This window comes from Cololabis saira, chromosome 20, assembly GCF_033807715.1.
Source record: "Cololabis saira isolate AMF1-May2022 chromosome 20, fColSai1.1, whole genome shotgun sequence".
NCBI classification, from domain to species: Eukaryota; Metazoa; Chordata; class Actinopteri; order Beloniformes; family Belonidae; genus Cololabis; species Cololabis saira.
The window spans coordinates 15462222-15488994 of NC_084606.1; the positions used below are offsets into that span (position 1 = coordinate 15462222).

The 26773-nt window shown below is 40.0% G+C and overlaps 2 protein-coding genes across 2 annotated transcripts; one reads left to right on the top strand and one right to left on the bottom strand.

The window, feature by feature from the left end:
• Positions 1–2973: 2973 nt before the first annotated feature.
• Positions 2974–8010, top strand: ltb4r (leukotriene B4 receptor). The gene is made up of 3 exons (XM_061710004.1): positions 2974–3547; positions 6036–6312; positions 7131–8010. The coding sequence occupies exons 1-3, from the start codon at positions 3027–3029 to the stop codon at positions 7515–7517; spliced, it is 1185 nt and encodes a 394-aa protein (XP_061565988.1). The 5' UTR covers positions 2974–3026; the 3' UTR covers positions 7518–8010.
• A 6932-nt stretch (positions 8011–14942) lies between these two features.
• LOC133420702 (kelch-like protein 33) lies at positions 14943–26498 on the bottom strand. Its single transcript, XM_061710470.1, has 7 exons — positions 26429–26498; positions 24326–24968; positions 18762–19204; positions 17470–17712; positions 17147–17397; positions 16891–17061; positions 14943–15873 (listed from the first exon to the last, which is right to left on the bottom strand). Exons 2-7 carry the CDS (start codon positions 24918–24920, stop codon positions 15357–15359), a joined length of 2220 nt encoding a protein of 739 aa, XP_061566454.1. The 5' UTR covers positions 24921–24968; positions 26429–26498; the 3' UTR covers positions 14943–15356.
• Positions 26499–26773: the final 275 nt, after the last annotated feature.

The following is a 26773-nucleotide window of genomic DNA, read 5'->3' on the forward strand; positions in this document are numbered from 1 at the left end:
TTGGGGTGTCTCCTAATGTTATGTAACAGGATGTTTCTTGCAGTTGTGTTGGGTCCAGTTGGGTTAGTGCCTCTTTCAAACTGGCTTGATTCTTGCAACCACCATGGATGTTTGATCTGATTGGTATCTGGCGAGTGTGAAGGATTGATTTCAAGCTTGGCTTTATTGTTTTTTGAACTTTTTCCAACTTTTTCTATAATGTGGTCCGGTGCTTTGTCCCGCTGGGGTAGCTGGGTGTATCTGAAAAAGTGTTTGCAGTGCCTCGCAAGCAAGAATATGGTTGGATCATTTGATATTTGACAGATGAAATCTGTAACCATTCCAAGAATAATAATAATAATAATAATAATAATAATAATAATAATAATAATAATAATAATAATAATAATAATAATAATAATAATAATAATAATAATAATATGTTTATTATTTTATTTTATTATTTATGTTTATGCTTATGTTTATGTTTATGTTTATGTTCATGTTCATGTTCTGGATCTCTGGAAAGCGTCTAGAGACAACATCTGTTGTATTAGACGCTATATAAATAAAATTGAATTGAATTTAATTAATAATAATAATAATAATAATAATAATAATAATAATAATAATAATAATAATAATAATAATAATAATAATAATAATAATAATAAAAGTGAAATTAATAACAACAACAAAAAGACAAGAAAAGAAGGCTGGTAGCCTGCATTAATAGTCACCCTCCCCACATGTTGGTAGCAACACTTGAAATGAGGATGTTTGGTTCTTTTTTGTCTGGGATGAAAACAGCGAAATTCCCAAAAAGTACTTTTTTCACCGTTCAAAAGTATGGCATTTTTTTTTACTTAAAGCCTAAACTGTATCATTTCCAGCACTGAAATATGAATTGCAGCAAAACCCCACAAAAAGCTTTGACATCGCGAATGTTTATGCATTTTGACACATCCTGTTCTTTAACTTCACGCTTGCTGCGTTATGTGGTAAGAGGAATATGCTGTAAATGGCTGCCAACAAATATGATGCAAGGCAGGGACATGTTCAAGACTGAGGTGAGCTAAAACTCATGTATCAACAAGAGAAAAGCTTCTTACGGGAATGTTCACCCCCATGACAGGAGGATGAATAAGTGCTATTCGGTCTGGTTTTTCCGTAAAAATGACACCCACATTCGCCACTGTTTATTCTCCTCCATGATATCACTCCTTTCCCCCCCTCTTACAATAATCTTTACTGCCGCTGAAGGTCTGTGCCTTTTAATGAGTCACTCCAGGCTTTCTTGATGGCTGCAGAGACAACACCACTCTGCAGCAAGGACAGCAGACGCCATGTCACCATTCTGCCATAAACTGGAGTATGTCACTAAGACGCAAGTAAACAATGAAACAAGTAGGAGGAACCTGGAGGCTCAAGCTGTCTGTGTGGTCAATGGACTTCCCCTCACACAACCTTTCTCAATATATTTAGCTTTTTCTCTGCAGTCTTCAGAGGAACTGGATGAGCAGAGAGCAGAGGAGTTAAGCCAAGGTAGAAAGTAGAAAGATTTCCCTGGAGTGGACTTACAGTCACAACTTGTTGAAGGTGAGTTTGATACCATTCAGTTGATTAGACTTTCCACTGATGATATGGTTGTTTTTTTTAAAGAAAAAAAAACATCCTTTAATGCACACATGTTTCTTTCTCTGAGGAGACGCTATGGATGGAAAGCTTGAACAATGTTCTTTGTTTTAATTATAATAGTGATGTGAATCATGTTTCATTGAGATTCATTCAAAAGAAACAATAAAGTCCTCTGCAGGAGGTCTATCTATTTAGATCACTACTTGATGAACAGTAAAAGAACAGTAATGCATCTTCTCTGTTTCATCATTTCAGCTCATTCAAAAGTCTTGACACTCCCTTATCTCTTAACCTGAACTTGGGGAAAGCATCAGGATTTAAATATGTTCGCTGCAGCTCAGTGGCGTCAATTCAGTCGAAGCTAAGGTATGGCAAGGTTACGAGTCACAGAACTTAACTAGAGTATCAATCAACACGTCCAGCAAATACCCATCACAGAAGTCTGCTATGTACAGTAGCTTATCTGTGTGGTCAAGAAAATTGGAACTTTTTCAAATGCAGTCTCGCTCACTGCAAAAACTCAATCTTACCAGGAATATTTGTCTTATTTCTAGTTAAAATGTCTCATTTTTAGTCAAAAAATCTCATTACACTTAAAACAAGAATCATTACCAGAAAAATAACTTGTTATTTGACCATTTTCAACTGTTTCAAGTAAATTTTCACTTGAAATAAGTAGAAAAATCTGCCAGTGGGACAAGATTTATCTTCTCATTACAAGCAAAACAATCTTGTTCCATTAGCAGATTTTTCTACTTATTTGAAGTGAAAGTCTACTTGAAACAGGTGAAAATGTTTGTTTCTTGTTTGAGTCTTGTCTTAAATGTAATGAGATTTTTTTTTTACTAAAAATTAGACATTTTAACTAGAAATAAGACAAATATTCTTGTTAAGATTTTGAGTTTTTGCAGTGTATAATACCTAGTGAAATCGATCATGTTGTTCTGATTTGCATTTGTAGTTATTCTATATGTATTAAGTAATAAAATAATCAATACAAAAAGACAGAGTAATTCCATAAATGTATTTAAAAAAACAAACATTTACATTTAACCCTTGAAGCCAAGGTGTGGCGGCTGCCATACCTTGCCATACCCAATTGACGCCCCTGCTGCAGCTACAAGGAAGCACAAATTAAGACAATTAAAACACAAAGGGCTTTAAAGTATAATAAGTCTAACTTTTGAACTAGTGTACCACTTTTTAAATAAGTAAAAGCGGTACTTCTGTCTATGTTCTTGAATGTGTGGTGAAGATGTTGCGTAATCATTTCAGCACTGACGCACATTCACTTGTTACAATTCCTAACGCATCATGCTCTGCTGCTTTTCTTTATTTCATTGCACAGGTTTTTTTTTTTTTTGCCAGTTTTCCAGCCTGTTAAAGCCGAACTCCCCACGGCGATCTCCATGGCAAACACCACCAACAGCACCTTCCCCAGCTTGCTGCAGCCCGCCTCCTCCTCCTCCTCCTCCCCCGGCTCCTTCTCTCTGCCCATCAGCACCTCAGCCCTGGTCGGGATCGTCATCCTGACCCTGGCGTTTGTGCTGGGCTTCCCCGGGAACCTGTTCGTGGTGTGGTCGGTGCTCTGCCGGGTGCGGAAGCGCTCCGTGACGTGTTTGCTGGTGCTGAATCTGGCCGCGGCGGATGCCTTCGTGCTGCTCAGCGCACCTTTCTTCCTCCGGTACCTGGCCGGAGGCCGCGGCTGGGAGTTCGGCTCCGCAGCATGCAAGCTGGTGCATTACTTGTCAAATGTGAATATGTACGTGTCCATCTACCTCATCTGTCTGATGAGCATGGACCGCTGGCTGGCAGTCACAAGGCCTTTCGCATCCCAGAGACTGAGAACCAAGCGCTCCCTGCTGGGTCTGCTGCTGGGTGTGTGGGTGGCGGCCTTCCTCCTGTCACTGCCCATGCCCTTCTACCGCAGGTGAGACACGAGTAAAGGCATCCATCAGGCTCAGTATTAGGGGTATTAGTATTAGGGCCAGGCAGGAGAAAAATAAAAATAATATTTTAGAGGAGGAAGATTTTTTTTTTCACTATGCACTTTGAGAAAAAAGTCGAAATGTCGAGAAAAAATTCGAAATGTCGAGAAATAAAGTCGAAATGTTGAGAAAAAAGCTGAAATTTCGACTTTATTCTTGAAATTGTATTTCAACATTAATCTCGACCTTTTGACCTTTTTCTCGACATTTCGGCTTTTTTCTCGAAGTGCACAATAAAAAAAAATCTTCCCCTCTCAAATATTTTTTTCTCCTGCATGGCCCTAATACTCTTCCGTAGGGCTCAGACATCTTGTGTAGAGTGGCAGAAAGAAAGCTAAATAATTAGAAATTAAAGATATTTAAATTAGGGTAAAAAAAACGACAACAACACACACACTTTTTTATTTCCACACTTGAAGTCACTACCAAAATAAAAGTCTCATTCAGTGAACTATTCAGATTTTCATGTAGGCTACTGACATTTGAGACCAAATCAGAACAATCTAATGTAACTTCCTGCATTTTTATCTCTACAAAGCGGAGTAAAAAACATCTGAGGATTTAAAAAGTACTGTGTACTTGGGGTTTTTTGTCAAAATGTAGCACAAAACTTGAGGAAAGGCCTCAAAATATCGTGTTAACTGTTAAACAAAAGAGGTTTGTTTCTAAAATAATGTCAGATTAACTGGCACCTGGCGGAGGTAGCAGCGGTCTCAGGCGCTGTCCATCCAGGAGCCAGTAAACTGCACCAATAAAAGAGGCTAAATGATATGTCGTGGAGAAATACGATTTCTCTATGAGACAGCCACAAGAGGTTATCTGTTATTATCTGCATGCATTATGTAATAGGTACAGTATGAGCCACCATTTCTCAAACGTTTACCCTCAATCTCCCCACGAAACAAAAACCAACAACCACTAGTTCATCTGCTTTCTTCTCCATCACTCACTCACACTCTACATGCCCTGTACGGGTCATACTGGGTCATTTAGAGAGCTCTGGTGGTAAAATAGATATGAACTGTTCACTGTAGTGGCATCCACATGGAAGTTTATTAACAACAAGGAGGTCAAACATAAATCAGCATTAGTTTATCTGAGGAAAAGTCAGCGTTTTTTCTCAGAACGTGAGATTGAGAAATAACTGCTTCATACATGAAGAAATCTGTTCTAGTAAAGAGTGATGTAAACGTTTGAATGCATGGTACAAAGTGAGCTAAGTGAATGATGCAATGAAGGGAAGAAATAAATCAACCCAGTCAATGATATATTAAAATATCTTTTAAGCTGCTTTGACAAAAATGAACATTTCCACAGACCTCTAGAAATATCTTTGCGCGATATCCTTCCTTCCTTCCTTCCTTCCTTCCTTCCTTCCTTCCTTCCTTCCTTCCTTCCTTCCTTCCTTCCTTCCTTCCTTCCTTCCTTCCTTCCTTCCTTCCTTCCTTCCTTCCTTCCTTCCTTCCTTCCTTCCTTCCTTCCTTCCTTCCTTCCTTCCTTCCTTCTTTCCTCCTACGCTCTCCTTCCTTCTTCCCTTCCTCTTTTCTTCCTTCCTTCCTTCCTTCCTTCCTTCCTTCCTTCCTTCCTTCCTTCCTTCCTTCCTTCCTTCCTTCCTTCCTTCCTTCCTTCCTTCCTTCCTTCCTTCCTTCCTTCCTTCCTTCCTTCCTTCCTTCCTTCCTTCCTTCCTTCCTTCCTTCCTTCCTTTCTTCCTTCCTTCCTTCCCTTCACACCTCCATTTTTGGTTTCTGAAATCTGAAATTTGTTTTGCCTGGTTATTTCCATTTATTTGGATTTCACCTGATTCTTGTGGTCCAGAATAGACAATACCAATTCATTTTGAACATATTTGAAGCTCAGTTTTGCACACAATAATTTTAATAATTCATATTTTGCCAAACAACATTTTTCCCCCCCCCTAGAATGGTGTAAGCACAGATAAAACCAACCATCTATAAATCACAATTTGATATGCATGGTTGAGCAAGGGTGAGACACTCCCAAGTATGGCTGCCTTTAGCTTACATGCTTCAAATTTAAAGTCCTAACTCATTGAGCAACTATAAAACAGCCTTACATAGGTGTGGTATAAGAAATCTAATCCACCTAAACCTGCAGGCCAAGTTTATTCAGTTCCTGAGACATCCCACCAACACTGTGTTAAAATGGCTGCAACATTTGTTCTCTTCTTTGTTAGACTTTCTCCTTTATTTCTGTCTTTAGCAACTTTTTTTTTTTAATTGTGAGGATACTTCGGAGACATTTTTTAAAACAGGCTCAAACTAATTGTCTATATGTCTTTGGTTGTGGATGTCTCGTGCTGGACTTTTATAAAAGTTACGTGGCTCGTAATTGGTTTTAGTATTGTTAGAAGAGTACAGTAGCTCTTTGATTGACTTGCTGACTTGCTTTTCCCATCTGCCTCTCTGACAGTAATCAAACGAAGGTGCTGAAAGCCAACGTCAGTTTGAAGTTTTGTCTACAGTACCACTGGGACAGTGTGGGTCACCAGATTTTCCACTACCTGTTTGAGACCATCATGGGCTGCCTGGTGCCCTTTTCCCTCGTGACCACCTGTTACTCCTCCATCGTATGCCGCCTGCAGACCGCCAAGTTCAAGCGTAAAGGACAAGGCAGCCGTCTGATCCTGCTGATCATCTGTGCCTTTGCAGTATTCTGGCTGCCCTATCACTTTGTCAACATCATTGAGGTGGGTCTGGTGACATGTAGGGATGGGCGGTATGGACAAAAAAATGTATCATGATAATTTCTGGCATTTAACCCAATAACGATAAAAAAATACCAATACAAAAAGTGTCATCAACGGGAATATTTCTTTCTTTCTTTCTTTCTTTCTTTCTTTCTTTCTTTCTTTCTTTCTTTCTTTCTTTCTTTCTTTCTTTCTTTCTTTCTTTCTTTCTTTCTTTCTTTCTTTCTTTCTTTCTTTCTTTCTTTCTTTCTTTCTTTCTTTCTTTCTTTCAGGCTCATTTCTTTCTTTCTTTCTTTCTTTCTTTCTTTCTTTCTTTCTTTCTTTCTTTCTTTCTTTCTTTCTTTCTTTCTTTCTTTCTTTCTTTCTTTCTTTCTTTCTTTCTTTCAGGCTCATTTCTTTCTTCTTTCTTTCAGGCTCATTTCTTTCTTTCTTTCTTTCTTTCTTTCATGCTCATTTCTTTCTTCTTTCTTTCAGGCTCATTTCTTTCTTCTTTCTTTCTTTCTTTCTTTCTTTCTTTCTTTCTTTCTTTCTTTCTTTCTTTCTTTCTTTCTTTCTTTCTTTCATTCTTTCTTTCTTTCTTTCTTTCTTTCTTTCTTTCTTTCTTTCTTTCTTTCTTTCTTTCTTTCTTTCTTTCAGGCTCATTTCCTCAATTTATCGTTTTTACCGTGAGATGACAAATTCTTACCGTGGGGAATTTTTTTGATGGTTTATCGTGAATGGTAAAATATCGCCCATTCCTAGTGACATGGCCTATGACTCGGTGCTGGCTGAACATAATGTGCACATTTTCAGACTCTGTGTCCTTATCACTTCCTCAGGTGGCTGGTCTGCTACTCCACAGCGAACCAGTGATCAAAGCTGCTAAGGTGGCCCGGCCCAATGTCACAGCCTTCGCGTATTTCAGCAGCTCGGTCAACCCCATCCTGTACGTGTTCGCCGGCAGCTCTCACATCCGCCAGGCCGGCCTGAGCTTCATGGGCAAGCTGTTCGAGGCCACCAACTCGGAGAGCCGGACCAGTTCCACGTTCACCCGCAGCGGCCGCAGCAGCTCATCGCCGGACGAGACCTCCGCCCTGCAGACGCTGTCGGTTAGGCTCGCGAAACCCTTCAGAAGCAAAAGCAAGGACCGGAACGACAGCGTGGACATCAAAGTGGTCAACGAGCCAGAGCTCAAGAGTCTGGCCACGGATGAACAGTTAGAATAGCACTTTTTAGAAGGACTACATTTTTAAAATGCACCAAACTTACATCGGCACAGCCGCTATTTTTGAGCTTTGCTGTGTTGGAAATGTTATCTATCAAGTAACTTTAACTAAAGATAAGGTCATATAAACACAAACACTGGATTATTATATTGTGTGATGATGGGAACATAAACCCTTTTGATGTTCATATATATTTTTGGAACAATGCAGAGCATTGTTTAATTTAATGGAAATGAATGGATTGGATGTGTGAATGTACAAATATATAAGATAAATTGATCAAGTTATTTAAAGAAAGAAGGAATGGTATGATTTATAATGACCCCCCCAAAAAAGCTATTTATATTTTCTTGATGCAGTTTAATTAATTTCTAGATGTATATTTTATTATGTCAAACTATAACTTTTGCTTCCAAGAAAGTTGGAAAACATAATGGTTTGTTTTGTGCACAATTACTTTTATACCTAAGATTTGGTTGAGAAGCAATGTGTTGAAATATTAAAGCTTTTTAGATACTTTAGTGTTTTCTTTTGTCTGTATGTGCAATTCACATCCTGGCTAGCAAAGGGAAAGTTTCTTTTCCTTTTTTTAATGAGAATTTTCTGTGACTAATTGCAATGTTCTAATAACATGGACAGAACATTTCATAAGAAATATTTCCCCAAGGCCTCCTTCCTTTCAGGAAGACACCCTTCCCTTTCACTGTTTCATACATTGCTCTGTTTCTCAACATCCAACTGATCATATTACAAGACTCTGTGCGGTTTTAACCTCATTCAAGGGTGCTTCCAACAAAAGTTGTGTCACAATCACTGCAGGGGAGGGAAATAGGAAGTTATTTTGGAGAAACGCGTGTCACATTGGCAGAAAGTGAGACAACAGCATCAACACTACAAGTGTTCGGTGGTGAGCTCACTTTCATCCGTAGTCGTCTGTTGGGACATCAGAGCCAGTGACTCAAAGATATTGAAAAAACGCATAAAAACCAGACAAATCAGAAAGCACTGGCAATAAAAATTTAAATTATAGATTATGTTCATTTCTTTTCAAAATAGCAATCAATGTTAGCTCTGTAGGCAATCCACCCACATCAGGATAAACTTCTATATTATTAGCACTAACAAGACTTAAAAATGTTAGTTCACCTAAATGATAGTGTGGATAAAACTTTGTTAGTGTACAGAAAGTGTAATAAAAGAACTGTTTCCACAAGCAGTGTCTTTCCTGACATCTCTTTCTGGTTGCCACCACTCTAAGTTCACGCAAATCAACTACCAAATGTAATGCAACCTACCGTCAATAGACACAAAAGAAGGACAGTTCTTGTCTTTTACCTTCATAGAGCGATATCATTTTTCTTTGTAAAGAAATATGCAAATGTTAGAATCAGAGGGCATGAATCCTCCCTTTTCAACTATTGACAGTAATTTGCACAACATTCGGTAGTGGACATGTACAGACTTATCGTGAGGTAAAAGGTAAACAGAAGGAGACACCAGTACGAACCGTCCTTTATCAATATATTTCTGCACATACAAATGAAATAGCTTCAGTTTGTCTGTAATCCCTATTGAAAGCATCACTTATGTTGGATGACATTTTTGAGTCTTTTCAGAGGCTTAAAAATCAATTCAGGTTACAGTAATTCAGTTGACTGCTAATATTGGTTGCCAATTGCTGCAAAGATAATATTTTACCCCAACTCAAAAATGCTTTGGTTCATGTTGTTTTGGTCCCAAACAAAGAAATTGCACACCTTGCCTTCTAAAAATAGAGTTGATTTACCGTTCCTTTAATGCAAATCGGTTTTTGTATTTCACGTCGGCGACACATTCAGAAAAGTTGGGACAGAGAAGCATTTTAACACTTTACGATGTTGCTATTTCTCCTTTAGATAATCACATTCTCCCTGTAAACATATCTAAAGGTGTGCAACAGAACAGGGTTGTTATTTTTTTGTATAAAAGTTCTCTCAGAGATGTTACAGAGAGGTCATGTTGTCTTCTTCCTCCACCACGTCTTTGTGACATGCGCTGAAAGGGATTTTGCATCAGCTTGTTGAAAAATGTTTCCATGTTCTCCATATCTTTTTAAAAAAAGACAGGAAGAAATCTGGAATACTGACTTGTCCAACGAAAGTAGACATGTTCTCTGTGTGATGGTCCATCCCAGATGCCTCCGAGCCCAGAGATGTTGACATATTCTCAGGATACCAGAAAGCTTTTTTTGCTTTGCGTTTGAATTATTTGTAAACGTAAGTCTGCATTGCAGCGCTTGACAAAGGTTTCCCAAAGTAATTCCTTCACAATATAGTTATTAAATAATTTTAATTTATCTATTTAATAATATGATGCACTGTAGAAGGACAATTCAGTGGTTTTTCTCGATTATTTGATGACAAAGTGGATATATTGTTACACCCCAAAGTCTTTCATGGATGCTTGCAACGCATGATTACAGTCTGGTTTAAAATCCCATCATTTTTTTTCTTTCACATCCTTATGGACCCAAAATTCCGAGACTCCTTTATAAAATAGTTCAGAAAAGGACATTGTGTCTCTCAACAGGCTTCTAAAAGGTTTCTATCTGTCAAGTGTATTCACAACTGCATGGCTTCCACACTTGAAAAGGAAGGACTTGACAGACTCTGAATTTCATTCGATCTCCAAGTTTATTTGACATAAACGGGCTGAGGAGGTATGAATACATAAAAAACCTTTAGATACACGAAACAAACCCAATATAAATAAAATTCAGCATTTAACAAAGATTCATCATCAAGGTAAGTATAAAGATAGGTAAATTTTAAGGGACGTATTTTTACACATGTAAGTATATTTCACACCTACATTTTACCAAAGGCTCAAATAAAGTAAGTAAGCAACAGCTGTAGATTTTAAAGGTATTGTGACATCATTTTTAACATGCTTTTAACACTATTAAAAGTCTTGGCCAACATCCCTCAAATGTGTCTAAAAGAGTGTAACAAGAAAAACTTCACTCTTAGTACTCTTTTCCTGGCTTTTTATTACAGTGTTTTTTTGCGCCGTGAAAAATGCTTCCTTTCCCCCCTTTCCTGTCAATCATTGCTCCGCTCCTCCTCCAAACCTCCTCCAGCCCAACCATACGCTCACAGCGGCGTCGGAGCGACAGGCGAAGCATGCACGGAAAAGCAGCAGGGAGAACCACATCAAACAATCATAAAAATAAAGGCATGCAAGCAGCACTGTCCCCTTATCTTAAGTCCAGTCAGTGGCCGCGGGTCTTCTTAGCAGTTTTCCTCCGGTGATTAGAACAAAAGACGCTCTAAACAGCTCCGTGTTAAGCCTCATTTATGGTTCCGCGTTAAATCGACGCAGAGCCTACGCCGTAGGGTTCAGCGTATGGGGCGCGTCGCAGCGTAACCCTACGCCGTCGGCTCTGCGTCGGTGTAACGTGTGCTGGAGAGGAGCGGAGGCAGGGGAGCTGGGTGGAGGGGGCGGTGATTTAGCGGGCCGTTACGTAACGGCCCGCCACCAAACCACATGCGCCGTTTTTGCACAGTTATGCGGAAAATCCCAGAAAGCACACAATACACTGAATGTTAAAAGTTCGTTGTTTTTTGGGTGTAATTGATGTCAAGACACCCAACAAAACACAAAAAATCAAGAAAAATTTGTTTTTCATGTCACAATCCCTTTAACAATATTTTAACAGAAATACTCATGTTTCACATGTCATGGCTTCTATTTTAATAAAGCAAGTATTATGAAAATGATATACATACAATCAACAATCTTCTTAACCAGTCCAAAGAAAAGATGTTTAGCTCACCGGCAATCAGTTTGATTTAAGTCCTTTTCCCATGCATTTCAGTTTTCTAAGTTTGTTTTTGTCTGTTTCCACTGCTGACTTCAGCTTAGTTGCACCTCCAATCAACTGAAAGCTTGTTTTTTCCCCGTCCATGCTGCCGATAGAAGACTTGTTGCCACGGAGCAGCCCGGCCCCTTGGCCCCTGTCACATGCACGGGCATGCAGGCGGCTCATCACAACACTATCATGGCTTTAAAATACAAACTAATCACAAAATAATATCACTTTGAGTATTAGTATAATATGACTAAATTGACTAAACTGAATTTCTCTCTTTCTTGTTAGAAATGTTGAAAACACTTCATACAAATAGGCCATGTGGTGCTATATGGATTACAATACATGAAGATTTCAAAGTGATTTGAAAGCTTTTGGATTTCTTTCAGTTATTCATTTTCTTTTACTTTCACTCTCTTCTAACACGATGATACTTTTTAAGTCAACATTTCTTTCAGAGGCACCTGCAGGTGTCACACCCAAATCTCATTCTGTATAGAGTAAAATCATTGTGGGTTAAGTCGACGTGGGGAGAAAGGAGCAGTAAACCAGCGCCCAAAGCTGTAGTCATAACGACCTAGTTAAGGAAAGGCGTACGTCCTTTGATGTGGTGCTCAACAGAGCTGACTTGACAAGTTGCCTGATGCTTGTGGAGGAATGGTTGTTACTTTTTTTTCTATCTGACATTTGCCGGCACTGCCGAACACCACCTTGACATTACATTTTCCAACAGTTCCAACTGGTTGCATCTGTTTGAACCAGTTCTCTGTTGAACCTTGTCCTCACTGATTTAAAAGGATATTTCTTGTTTTTTCTTTCAACACCTGGGTAGCTAATGTCTTACCTGCCGCTGATGACGGTAAAGTGCTCTAGGTTGCTAGGTTGCAAATGTAATACTGTGGCTTGTTAAACTGTGTCACTTCTGCATGAGGGAGTTATTTACTGTCACTGCATTTTCTTTACAGCACAATGATGATGTTGCAACATGGTGCATTCTCGCATTTAAACTGACCTCCTTTTGGACACGTTCTTTGCAATTTTTGACAAGATCACACATAAGGGACAAATCGCGTGACCTTATTTTCTTTTTTTATCTGTTTAAGCTTCCGTTGATGTTCTTAAGTCTAATATCTAAGAAACTCAAATGCAGTATTTAGATTACCATCATAATATCAAATAACACCATCTGCATTTACTTGAAGAAGAGTTGACACTTTGATCATCTTTGAAATGAGATGTTTGCAGATTTGAAGTGCAACAGGATGCACTACAACCTTTAGCGCTCAAACAGCAAATATTAAACATAATAACACAAAAGGCTGATTGGTGGATTACTAAGCCATTTTGACTCTGTTAAAAAGAGAATCAAATCGAAAAGGAGATGCAAAAATATAAGTATGGCAGTAAAAAATGACTTAGAAAACTAGTGGTGAATGTTATCAGGGTGGTTTGAGATAAGAAGACAGGAACGTGTTTATGAATGCTAAGTGTTAAATTATTGATAAATGTGACTGAGATGTTGTGCAAAGCAAAAACTGGTATGCTGTTAAGCACTTCAAATGCTTGAAGCACAATGTCACTAGTAATAATTGATATTCTTGATATTCTAGGAATGAGAATGAGAGAAAAAAAAACCATCTTCACACTGTGAAAACACAGTGTGAAGGTTCAAAAAAACAAGCAACATACTCAGACATCATAACGAAAAAAAAAAAGCATATGTGGAGGGGGTGAGGGTGCGAGGGGAAGGGGGACTTCCCGGCACAGGCCACATAAGTGAGCGCCGCCGCATTCTGGCGCAGGTTTTATGGATTTATTATTGCGTGCATGTGTGTGTGCGTGTTTGTGTGAGTCAGTAAGTCTGCGAGCTATGCCTCAGATTTATCCCTCGGCCATTGTCCTTGATGTTATCAGCCAGCTGGGTATAAGTTTGATGCAGTTCCACAGGTGTCATGAGGGGAAGGGGGAGGGCTCAGGGCTCCAAGTTTGTTTGGAGTGAGATTTTTTTTTTTGGGGGGGGGGTTCTTCACTCAGCGTGCCATCAACCCAGCTTCTTCAGAAACAACAAATTTGACTACCGGTATATCAAATACACTATTTTATTTATCCTATAACAAAGGAAAACACTGTAGTGGCCATTGTCTATTCACAATATTCATGCTATATTAAATAATGTGTCTCAGTGATGTATAATTATAATAGATAATAATAATAATGATAATAATAACAAAACCAAACGGGTCCCTTGAAAAGCAGTATTGTCATTCTGCTCTAAACAAACAAAAAAATAAAGTATACAAAAACTTGTTTAGCCCCAAACGCCCTTGAATAGTGGTGGTTATTCGGTGTGTGTGTGTGTGTGTGTGTGTGTGTGTGTGTGTGTGTGTGTGCGTGCGTGCGTGCTTGAAGCTGAAACTCTACCTGGCAACGAAACATTCCATTTTCTGATTGGCTAACAGGTTGGTAACTCCAGACAGCTGCTCTGAGCTATGAACTTTGTGTTAAGTAAGGGGTTGTTCCATTGTAAGAAACCCTCTTCCACTATTGTACACGAATGGTAGGTCCAAGAGAAGCCGCTAAGCATTGTTGACTTCATGTGCTGCAGTTCGTTCCTAAAGGCACACAACCCGATAATTGGCCATTGATGCGAGGTCGGTGACCCGAGTTGGGTTGGTGTGTCCCGTGCCGTCGCCGTCGGCGTCTACTTTCATTTTGGCCGATTCAACATGTAGCCGTCGGCCCCTAAAACCAATCTTATTGGTGGAGTGCTCGCCCTTGACTAGCAAATAACAGTTAACCAGATATGATGATTCTTAACATACTAAATAAATAGCATTAGCACACTATTACGCTACACTACACTCTATCATGGCATCTTTACAGGAAAAAAACATTTGTGCTGTTTGTGGTACATTGACAGTCTACATAACTGTGATATAAACGTTTTTGTACTAACATAACCCCTTTATCTAAATTCAGGTTCTACAAAAGAACTTTATGTTGTATTTTTAATTTACCTGTTCTCACAAACACACATTTACAGAAGCTCTTGGATTGCTAAACTCATGTCAATGAGCACATTGTTGGCATTACAGGATTCCCTGGCTTCTGCACTAATATCCAAGCTCATTTTGTATGTGAACAACAGTGAGGAACTTTAATAAATCCACTGTTCTGCCTTGCAAGGCTCAAAGGGAGGCAAAACAAAGAGGAAATGAGCTCAGTGTGTAAGGATATGCTAATATGGTGGAACTCACTTCTTTCAACACATCTTTAATCTGATTCTATGACAAATTTAGTTGTGTGTAATCAATGCTGACGCGACACTGAGTCATCTCGGTTAAATCGAGGCAGAACAGGAAGCCATAATAAACGAGAACACCAAGAACTGTGTTACATAGCCTAGAGCAGTGCTCCTCAAAGTGCGCCTATCAAAATGAAGATAATCTGGCAGTAAGAAATGAAAGGCAAAACAACAACAACAACAGCAAACCACAAAATAACAGGAGGAGCAAAAAAAAAAGCACCAAGATGGTAGTAAGTAGTACAGATAATACATAAGCTAATGTAGGTCCTTCCAGTTCAGTCTGTCCTGCTAATGTTGAGTGTGACAGGGAAGAAACCTGCATTAAACTTGTTTACTCAGCTAGCAGGTTGAAAATAGATTGAAAACCACTGGGCTAGAGTAAACTTTTACTCTTTCCAGTGGTTGTGTAATACTCATATAGGACAACTCACTAAGGAACCTGTAAATTTAATACATGTCAACTGAGTACTTAGTCACAGTTTCATTTTTTAAATCATAATAAGGGCATAGATGCATGACAGATGAAGCTTCATCTGCTGTTTTCACATAGTATTAATAACAAAACCCTCTCACTTGGAGGGCTGGTAACTGGAATGGCTAAACAGCTTTGGAAAAGTTTGGCCAAATAGAAAAATCTGTCCAGACTGTGGACTTATGCCTGTGCCATGTAATGCAAATCAGATTAGGGGTTAGGGAGTGGTAAAGAGCAAATTGCCAGGTCAGTGTATGGGAACGGCATGGCACCCAAGTTTTCCCAGCAGTCTTTCTTGGGGTCATAGCAATGCACCCACTTGGTATCCCTGGCTGTGCTTGCTGAAGACCCCCCTGCCACATACAACCGTCCACCAAGTACAGTTGCCCCTGGAGACAGATGGGGTCGAGGCAGGATGGGAAAACAGGACCATGAGTCGGATCCTGGATCATAGAACTCGCAGAGGAGTTGGTCTCCAAAGCCCATCCAGAGCGGCTGTAGCCCTCCAGCTACCACCAACTTGCCGCCGGAAGCTAACATGACGTGGCCTGCACGTCCTGCTCCCACACTCATTGGGGCTCTGGGAATGCAGCCGTGGAAAGGATGATAGCTCCACATGGAGGAGAGGCAACGGTGATTGGAGTCACAGCCACCTGATATGAAGATCTGCCCATCCAGTACAGCAGCAGCGTGGCCACAGACAGCAGTGTCCACAGGGTGAGCCAGCCTGGGGGGGAGATAAATGTCAAGGTTAAAGGTATTGTGACATGAAAAACACATTTTTCTTGATTTTTTGTGTTTTGTTGGGTGTCTTGACATCAATTACACCCAAAAAACAACGAACTTTTAACATTCAGTGTATTGTGTGCTTTCTGGGATTTTCCGCATAACTGTGCAAAAACGGCGCATCTGGTTTGGTGGCGGGCCGTGACGTCACGACCCGCTAAATCACCGCCCCCTCCACCCAGCTCCCTGCCTCCTCTCCTCTCCAGCGCACCATAAAGGCTGATTTATGGTTCCGCGTTACACCGACGCAGAGCCTACGGCGTAGGGTTACACGGCGACACGCACCGTACGCTGAACCCTACGGCGTAGGCTCTGCGTCGATTTAACGCGGAACCATAAATCAGGCTTAACACGGAGCTGTTTAGAGCCTCTTTTGTCCTCATCACCGGAGGAAAACTGCTAAGAAGACCCGCGGCCACTGACTGGACTTAAGATAAGGGGACACTGCTGCTTGCATGCCTTTATTTTTATGATTGTTTGCTGTGGTTCGCCGTGCTGCTTTTCCGTGCATGCTTCGCCTGTCGCTCCCGGCTTAACTCTCCTACGCCGCTGTGAGCGTATGGCTGGGTTGGAGGAGGTTTGGAGGAGGAGCGGGGCAATGATTGACAGGAAAGGGAGAAAAGGAAGCATTTTTCACAGCGCAAAAAAACACTGTCATAAAAAGCCAGGAATGGAGTACTAGAGTGAAGTTTTTCTTGTTACACTCTTTTAGACACATTTGAGGGATGTTGGCCAAGACTTTTAATAGTGTTAAAAGCATGTTAAAAATGATGTCACAATACCTTTAAAGAAGGGCGGGGATTTTTCTCAGAGAATGGTTAATCAACAATAATTAAGACATTTTAGAATCATTAAATACTGTATCGTCTTCCACTTCAATGATGTATCACATTATAGTTTGTGCGATTTCGTCAGACATTCCTACTTTGACATATGGTAAGTGGGCTATTTATTTTACCTCCAGGTCTTGTCCTCAGGACTGTAGCACTCCACTGCATCCAGATATCGGTGGTCATCACAGTTTCCACCAATAGCAAAAATCTTCCCGTCCAGGCACACAGCGGAAAAGTAATCCCTCTGGGACAACATGTCGGGAAGTCGTTCCCATTTACGCTGCATCACGTCAAATCTAAAAAGGATGGCACTTCAGCCTTACTGATAAAAAGTAACTATTTACTATTTGTTATGTGCTCCTCAAATAAAAAGAACCCTACCTTACAACGGACTTCAGGATATCCAGTGATCCGTAATACTTGCGTCCTCCCAGGACATACAACTTGTTGTTTAGGAGACAGACAGAATGCCTGAACCGAGCTGGTTCAGGCAACTTTGTCAATGGTTTCCACTCTATGCTTCTTATTAGGTCGGGCCCACGATGGAACCTCTGAGCGAACCACAAGGTCTGGCTAGGAACCCTCTTCATGAAATCGTCATCAACAGTATCTCCGCCAACCAAAACCAGAACCTCAGGAGAAGTTTAATGTGAGATGAGTTGTAAGCATCACAAAGGAATCTTGGTGGGGATTGATGCACTTACCTGGTTTGGGGTGCGAGGTCGACTTTCAGGTCCCCTATAATCCCCTTCCAAGAGGCTTTGAAGAGCTCGCACTGTGTCCTTAGCTTCAGAACTCCTGTATAAGAGGCTACAGCTAAGCGCCTCCTGCAGCTCAGAGATGCTGAGCAGTGTGATACGAACCCGGCAGAGCAGGCTGGACAGATGTGGGAGTCGCACGTTTGGGTGGTCCGCTACCCATTGCACTATTGACCTGAACACCACAATCTAGGCATAAGAAATACACGGAGATTTTATTCTTTTTTTTTTCACCCACAGACTTCTGATGATGAAATTTTAGATTCTTGTTCACAGCATTGCAACATTGATCGTCATTCAAACCTTGTACTATTGCGTCCCAGGAAAGGATGACCTTTTGGCTGGACTACACAAGGAGGACATGGTTTTCTTCACACTTTCTTCCCAATTTACACAATAGCATGACATAGATTAGAGTTAGGAAATAGGATACTTTTTCTTTTTTTTTTTCATTTGGTTTAGACTTTGGTTCTCTCCTCACGCTCCATGACAGCTGGGATAGATTACAAATTTCCACTGTTCCACCTGAAATTACTTTTAAGAAATTGTTTTTTTTCTGGACTTGTTTTCCACATTATAAGTCTTAACCACCAGATGTTGCTGAAAAAAAGCATCTTAGCATCACTGTCATGCCAAAATAAACATCATCTAGAAAATATATGGTATGCTATCATGTCACTTATTTGATGAAAAAAAAATGTTTTTTATTTATCTATTTATTTATATACTCTTTTGATGACACTTACTGGCTGGGTCGCCTGGGTGAGGGTGTATGATTATTAAAGACCCGAAACACCCTGTGACCCCGGGTCAATCACTGATGACGTGTCCAAGTATCACCGTAAGGTGTATTCAAGTTCACTTAATCAGTAATGATAACAGAAATGTGATTAGCAAAATTACATAAAAGCACTTTCTCTAGTTTTTGTATTTTTTCCCCTTCTTACTTCATGCTGCATTTTGGTGGTTTGGACATCATTATTTTTATTTGTTTTCTATAAAGCCTTTCTTTAAAAAATGAACTTTCCATTGTTTCTTTTTCTTATTTTTTTATAATATTAGCCTGAGTGTCATGTTCTGGGTTTCTGAAAAGTGCTTTAGAACTATTTGTAATAGACTTGAAATTGAATTTTTGTTCTCCAAATTCCACAAAGAAAAGGGGCGCAATGGAAATGCTACATCAAAACATCAAAAGAAAATGACTTAGCAGGGAAATTAAATAAATATATAAAAATTACCTCTCCGTCAACACATAAAGAGTCCTTCTCAAGCAGCCTGTCCAGGAGCAGGAATGGGACATCTTTGAACCATTCCCCAGTGGAAATATCCTGGAAGTGGGCAAGAGCATACTCCTCTGCGGCCTCCCCGAGTTGCACTAGTCCATAAGTCTCAGCCAAGACCAGAATTTCCAGACAGGTGCTTTCCCCCATCCTGTCCCGCAGAAAGTGGATGCAGAGTGAAAGCGCCCCCTCCAGCTGGAACTGAAGCGCTGCAGCTGTCACTTCCCATATCTGACTCCAGCTCAGCCTGAGCTGTCCCGTGTAGAAGAAATGGAGGATGGATTCAATCACCCAGGATGGCACACCTCGCAGGCACACTACGTCCTCTCTACTCTCCCGTAAACCTCCGCAAAGAAGTGCCCGGAAATAGTCCCCACCAGCTGCCAACAGCAGACGGTGAGCTGAAGACAAAGAAATGTAGCTTTTGGTCAAACAATGTCAAATAAAGGCTTTCTCTCCAGAACTGCTCACCAAATTAAAGTAAAAGTTTATTTAAAGGGTGTCGTTTGCAGCAAAAGATGACTTCAACTATTGACAGTGCTCTGAAAAAGAAAAAAATCAGCATCAATCATTGCTTTGGACATACTGTATATATAAATGTCCCTTTCTGACTCTCTTTTGTTGCAAATGACAGTGATGATTCATATAAACACATACGTCATAATTATATCAACTGTAAAAATTTGGCTTTCGACAAAACATGATGTGTCGTCACGTGTCATGGAGTCATAGTAGTTGAAATTTTTTTACCCAAAGCTGCAACTTTTATGAACTTAAATGAAGAAATGAGAGGGTGACACATCATTCCACAGGAAATAACACTCACTTAAGTGTTGCTATATGTGACACAATATTTTTCTTCTACCCGCTTAACTAACAGGTGATACATTAGCAACAAGGGTAGGAGCTATTCTGGGAAAGGGATGCTGGGAAATATGGGACATCTAGGTGGAAGTATAAAAAGTATTGCACATATGGAATGTACTAGTTTGGGTGGTATTCTTAGTGAGTGACTATTTTAGGCTATTTACACACGATAAAAGGTGTGTTCACAAAGGATGTCCCATGTTTACTGTAAATCTGAGACTGTTGCTGTAGCATAAGTTAAACCAAAGTGTGGCTAAACATTTATTGGAATGTTGGAGTTCACGTTGGACTTTTCAGTCACTAATGCGGCTGCTTGATCTTTTAAGTTCCACTTCTTGTGTATAGGAAGTGTAGGATGTACCATGTATGAGGCTTTACGTACAAGGTTCAGTTGTGGTGGTAGAACATATGATGTTCTGTGCTTATATTGAATTTGAATGTTTCAATGGTAGGATGTTTTTAAGGGTTTGATGTGTACACATGGGATGTAAAGCCAGTAAGTGTTGAATGTGAGAACGGGAATGAAGTGGCTTGTCTCGTAGGAGGAGCTCCCATAAAGGCTGGAGTTAGAGCTTGCTCTCGAGAGGGTGCAGCTGGGCCTGGAAAGGGCTCTCAGTGCTACAGCCCATAGCTAAGGGCCTAGTGCAGGGGTCAGCAACCCGCGGCTCTAGAGCCGCATGCGGCTCTTTAGCGCCGCCCTAGTGGCTCCTGGAGCTTTTTGAAAAATGTTTGACCTTTTTTTTACCCTTTTTTCCGTTTTTTTCTCTTTTTTTAATCTTCTTTTTCTTCTTTTTTCCTTTTTCTCTTTTTTCTTCCTTTTCCCTTTCCTTTTTAAACTCGATATTTCAACTTTTTTCTCGAAATTTTGACTTTTTTCTCGACATTTCGACTTTTTTCTCGAAATTGACTTTTTTCTCGACATTTCAACTTTTTTCTCAACATTTCGACTTTTTTCTCAAAATTTCGACTTTTGTCGCAAGATTGTACTTCAACATTAATCTCGAAATTTCGACTTTTTTCTCGAAGTGGATAATGAAAAAAAACTCTTCCTCCAGTTATAACTAATATAGAAACATGCAGCATGTGTTTCCTTCATTCTAAGGCTTATACAAGACTTTTAATTTTTTGCGGCTCCAGACATATTTGTTTTTTTTTGTTTTTGGTCCAATACGGCTCTTTCAACATTTTGGGTTGCCGACCCCTGGCCTAGTGCAATTGTTTGATATGTTTCCTTACACATTTTTCAACTTTTTGTTATTTGTTTCGGCTTTGCTTATTGTTTTGTTAACTTACTTTCACAATCCACAACTGCACTACTTGAGAATGTAAATATAAATGAATAAAATCCAGCACCAGGTGAAGATCGGCATCAAGCCTCCTCCTTACTCCACTCGGCTAAATCCTACATTACATATCTATGACACTGTCAGACTTGAGATAGAAAAATATAAATAAATGCAGCAGAATTACAGCTATATTGTCTACTCATCTACTTTGCTGGGAATTTGGTCAAACTTTGATGTAGAAAATCGGTCCATGTCCTGGTGTCAAAGTGGAACTCTAATATTATATCCAAATGAATACTTGAGATGCTTTAATCGTATTTTGTGAAGATTAATCCTTTGCTTTTACTTACAGCTCTATTGTTTTGAGTACAGAGACACCTTCTGTTCTGGTTTCAACATGCAGGGTATCTGAAGCATTTTTTTGAGGATGTGAAGGGTCTTCTGAGCAGCCAGTTTAATATGTCATTGCTATCCGTCTGTCCGTCCGTCCGTCCATCCATCCATCCATCCATGCATAATTTAAAAAAAACAACCTAATAAACTCCTTGACAGGTACATTATACTTAGGACATCACCTGAAATAAAGTCATTGTACACACTATCACGTTCACAAACCACATCATTCTTAAATGTAGATTTTTCAGTATTTTTTATACAATTCTGTCTACAACAATCATATTTAGCCTTTGTCTCTTTAAGGCCCCCTTGTTCAGCAGCCCTCTCTCCTCTAATCAGTTGGTTGGCTAAAAATAGTTCTCATTAGACAAATCTACATTCTTTGTTTGAGGTTGTTAAAGACAAGAGACTATTACTTGTTGGTGAGTCACCGCTCCTCTTCACTGACACTGTGCAAACGTTTTTCCTAGAGATGTTCTCAAGTCCAACAAGAAAAGCCTGAAGAAGAAGCAAAGCATTTCAGGAATCTAAGCAACAGTAGTGTTTTTTCTTTTTCTTTTTGTAGATAACGGTTCAATTTAGTTTGGACTTAGCATTTTTTGTGAATGCACCAGTGTAACTTGTCATGGAGCTTTTGTATTTCGCTGACATATTGTCATATGACATATTGTATTGACATTTAATCCCTATTTTTTTCTTTGATAGCATGAAAAAAAATAAACAAAACATTTAAACTCATGCATGACATTATTATAGTCATCTGTGCATGCGCTTATACTCCTGTGACTGATTTATGGTGATACAATTATTATTTAAAGGAGCATGAGGCTCCTTTTAAGAAATGAGACTCATTAGCACCACCCTTCGCCACGACGGCCGTCGGGGGTACTGCAGCCAAAAATCGAAGCCGGCACGGGAGAACGGGGAGAACGTGCATGCAGCGTCATGTGACGTCACATCCGCAGCCCAGCGCGGGAAATTCCGGCCCGGAATTTCAGCACATTTCGCAGCACACAGCCTGTTCAAGGCAACGGAGAGATACACTAGAGGGCTCATTCTTTTTGGTTTGGAACGCTTCATCTGACATTATTACAAGAAAACTTAAAACTTATACAAATTTTTTTCATAAATCCTGCCTCAATCCTGCCTCATGCTCCTTTAAGGGCCACTTTAAGTTACACACACAGAGAAGACAAGAACAAGAGTGTCCCAGTCGTTTCTATGAGCTCCTTTCCCCCCGGCCAGCAGGACCTGTTGGGCACATCAACACTCAGCCGCAAACTTTGTTATTTTATTGGCTTTGTATTAATTGAGCTACTTTGGTACAAGTCCTGAAGTGCCTCCAGATCACATCATAGTTTGGTGCTCAATGAATCAAGCTGGATTGGATTGAAATAGTGGCATAGACACACCTGTGTATATGTATGTGTGTGTTCCTTCACTGTATAATGATCCTGGTACATTAACAATTAAATTCAAATGTATTTGATTTGATTTAGTTCAATTCAAATTGTAGTAATCATTGAAGGGGAATTATATTTTTCTGTAACTGCCACAGTTTGAGGTATTTTTTTAAAGAGTTGTAGATGGTTTTTGGAGTTGGAGGAGAGGATCAGTACCAATGTGCTCAGCTCTGAGCCTCTGCTGCTATTCCCGTGTATTTGGTAAGACGATCAACTCTTAAACTTCTCCAGAGACCATGAAGAGAGAAAAAAAAGAATGCTCTGCATAGTTTATGGCCTTTTGAAAAAATAAAGAGACCTTATTCTTTCTTTAGAATCTTTCTTTTGTCAGCTCCTTCAAATCAGGGTTAAAAACATTACTGTTTACTGAAGTGTACTCTTAAATTAAACCTGCTGTACTCTACTGCCCTTATTTTTTTTTTTCTTTTAACAGCTTGTGCTTTTTATTATTTTTTTTTTTTTTAAGATTTTTTTGGGCTCTAGTGGCCCTTTATTGGAGATGCAGATTGGAAAGGGGTAGAGAGAGAGAATGGGGAAGACACGCAGCAAAGGTGCGCGGGCTGGATTCGAACCCGCGACCGCTGCAGGAGGACTGTAGCCTCAGTATATGGCCCGCTGCTTAACCCACTGCGCCACCGAGCGGCCATGTGCTTTTTATTATTTTACTTCTTTTCTTATTCTTACCTATTTGTTATTATGTCTTGCCGCTTTTAATGTCAATGTAAAGCACTTTGAATTACCTTGTGTTGAATTGTGCTATATAAATACATTTGCCTTGCCTTGCCTTGCCTTTAAAAAAACATCAGCCATGTAACGATGATTAAAAAAAGTGATCTTTTAATGTTTGATATGTTTTTATGCTCTTTTTAGGTGGATGTAAAGGGCCAACATGAAAACATCAAATCAAATCAAGTTTATTCGTGTAGCCCTTTACAGTAGCCAAAAGGGTTCCTAAAGTGCTTTACATGAAAGTCCTAAAACAATAGCCTACATAAGTTAATAAAACAGTAGGTGAAGGCACATAAAACTAGCAAGTGTATTCTCACTTAAGGGAAAAGGACTTCTCTAGTTGCAGTTAAAAGCTCGACTAAAAAAGTGGGTCTTCAGCTTTGACATAAAAAGGTTGAAGTGTGTGGGAGGGCGAATGTCGAGGGGGCAGTTTACTCCATAATCTGGCGGCTGCAACGGCGAAGGAGCAGTCACCCCACTGGGTAAATTTGGATCTGGGACATCCAGTAAAAGCTGACCCGAGGAGCATAGGGCCCCACCGTAAGATCTCAGACAGATAGGTGGGCGCCAGGATCTTAATGGCCTTAAAAACAAACATCAAAAGTTTAAAATCAATTCTAAAAAGGACTGGAAGCCAGTAGAGCGACAACAGGACAGGCTGGACATGCTGGACGTGCTGGTTAAAAATCGGGTCATTACAATAGTCCAGTCTAGTAATAGAGTAATAAAAGCATGGATCGCCTTCTCAAGGTGTGGAGGACTCCGTCATTTGTGTCTTTACCTGAGTATCTCTCTCCAGTTTCCGCTTGGATGGTGACGTCGCACCCTATTCCTTTCTCCCTCATGTCCCTGATGGAGGCCAGGCTCTTTTCTGTCTCCACCGCAGCGGCGGTTGTAGCTCTTGACATGTATTTCTCCCTCAACCTCTCCATCCTCAGACATTGACACGCATTCAGCACCTCCTCCATTTCCCCCTCTTTCCTCAAGTCCAGGGCCACATGTCCACAATATGCAAACTCCAGAACGGCCCTGAACCCGATTGGGGTCAAACGGCGAGATAATTCTTCCAGTCCAGACCCGTGCTTTTGTTTTGGTCCCAAAAATAACCCTGGGGTTCGACAGGCAGCTGCCAGCACGAGTCTGTGGGCTCGGAGGGTGTTTCCTTGGATAACTAAAGTGCAGTCCAGGAGTAACTCTTCCTCTTTAAGTCTGTATAAGTGAGCGAAGAGGGTTTTGGCGTGTGACGGTAGGACGTAGGAGCAAAAACCAGATTCTTTGTAAAGAGGTAATGAATGGTAGGAATGCTCTGATTCTTTGCCACGCTTTTTGTTTTCGGGGCGCGCTTCAAGTCTTCCTTTTTGCCGAGCATCACCCATATTTCTCAGTCCACCTCGTTTTTCCTCCTCAACTGGCCCTTGGTTCACCTGCTGGTCACAATTGCACAACAGAATATTTACTTTGAAAATACACAGTGCAGGAAAAGAAAGGACAGAGTAAGGGAGCCAAGATAGAGAAAAGGACAGGATAGGGACAGGGACACCAAGCGTAAACCAACGTGAACGCTATATTCCAGGAAATGTCACATACAGAATCACTGCACTTATTTACGCTGACATGACACATGCTTCGATCGGCCTGCGTGACCCCTGAGGTGTCTTTTATGCTTTGTAAACACAACTCCGCCTACAGGGGTTATGACTAGTGTTGGCACCGACCCAGCTAGGGTTGCCACCCGTCCCGTAAAATACGGAATTGTCCTTTATTTGAGAAAAAAATGTTGCGTCCCGTATTGAACTAATACGGGACACGATTTGTACCGTATTTTCATTCACTTTTACACCATATTCTAGTTGAATTATTGAAATAAATTAACCTTTACACCATATTCTAGTTGAATTATTGAAATAAATTAACTTTTACACCATATTCTAGTTGAATTATTGAAATAAATTAACTTTTACACCATATTCTAGTTGAATTATTGAAATAAATTAACTTTTACACCATATTCTAGTTGAATTATTGAAATAAGTTAACTTTTACACCATATTCTAGTTGAATATTTGAAATAAATTGACTTTTACACCATATTCTAGTTGAATTATTGAAATAAATTAACCTTTACACCATATTCTAGTTGAATTATTGAAATAAATTAACTTTTACACCATATTCTAGTTGAATTATTGAAATAAATTAACCTTTACACCATATTCTTGTTGAATTATTGAAATAAGTTAACTTTTACACCATATTCTAGTTGAATTATTGAAATAAGTTAACTTTTACACCATATTCTAGTTGAATTATTGAAATAATTTAACTTTTACACCATATTCTAGTTGAATTATTGAAATAAATTAACTTTTACACCATATTCTAGTTGAATTATTGAAATAAATTAACTTTTACACCATATTCTTCACCTGTAGGCTATATTATACATCTGGGCTGATGTGGACATACAGAGCATAGGAGGCTATTTCAGTTGCTAGTATGGTTGTCTGTCTGTACAGTCATGCAGGTTCAATGCTATTAAAGCACTTTAAACTTTAAATCAAAGCATTTAGTTTTTTCATATAAAATAAACACATTTTTATTCAGTTTAGAAGTTTTTTGGCTTTTTTTTTGGCTCCTGCGCTGCTGAAATCAGGGCGTCCCTTATTTCTATTTCTGAAAGGTGGCAACCCTAGTCATGACAAACATCTAAAAGTGCACCAGAGGTTAAAATACTGTCGTCAGTACACGAAAATGTGTAAGTCTGACTGGAAACCCTTATGACTAAAAACTTAAGCGTGGAAACATTAGACACTATCTAAGAGGAGTCTAACGATTGTTTAAGGGATTAGTAACATCAGATTTCAGATCAAGACACAGCACAGACCTGGCTCTTCCCTGCGTGGGCATGACGAGTGACTTCAACCAGAGAGCAGAGCACAATGGCACGGTGTGCACGTGGGCTGCTGATGGCATTAGAGCAGGTTTAATTATAGCAAGGTACTTGGCACTACGAAGAACGGGCGGCGAGAAGTTTCCACCTCGATAAAAGACAGTGGCTGTGGGACTGTACGAGGGTTACGTGACCACTTTACGGTTAAAAGACAGGCTGCCGAGCTCTGATTTATTTGCAAATGCAGAGAAAACCGATGGAGCTCGCCATACCGCGCACAGCGGTGGTCTCGCCGAGAGGTGACGGCGGTCTATAGCTGCCAGTAGGGATGGGCGGTAT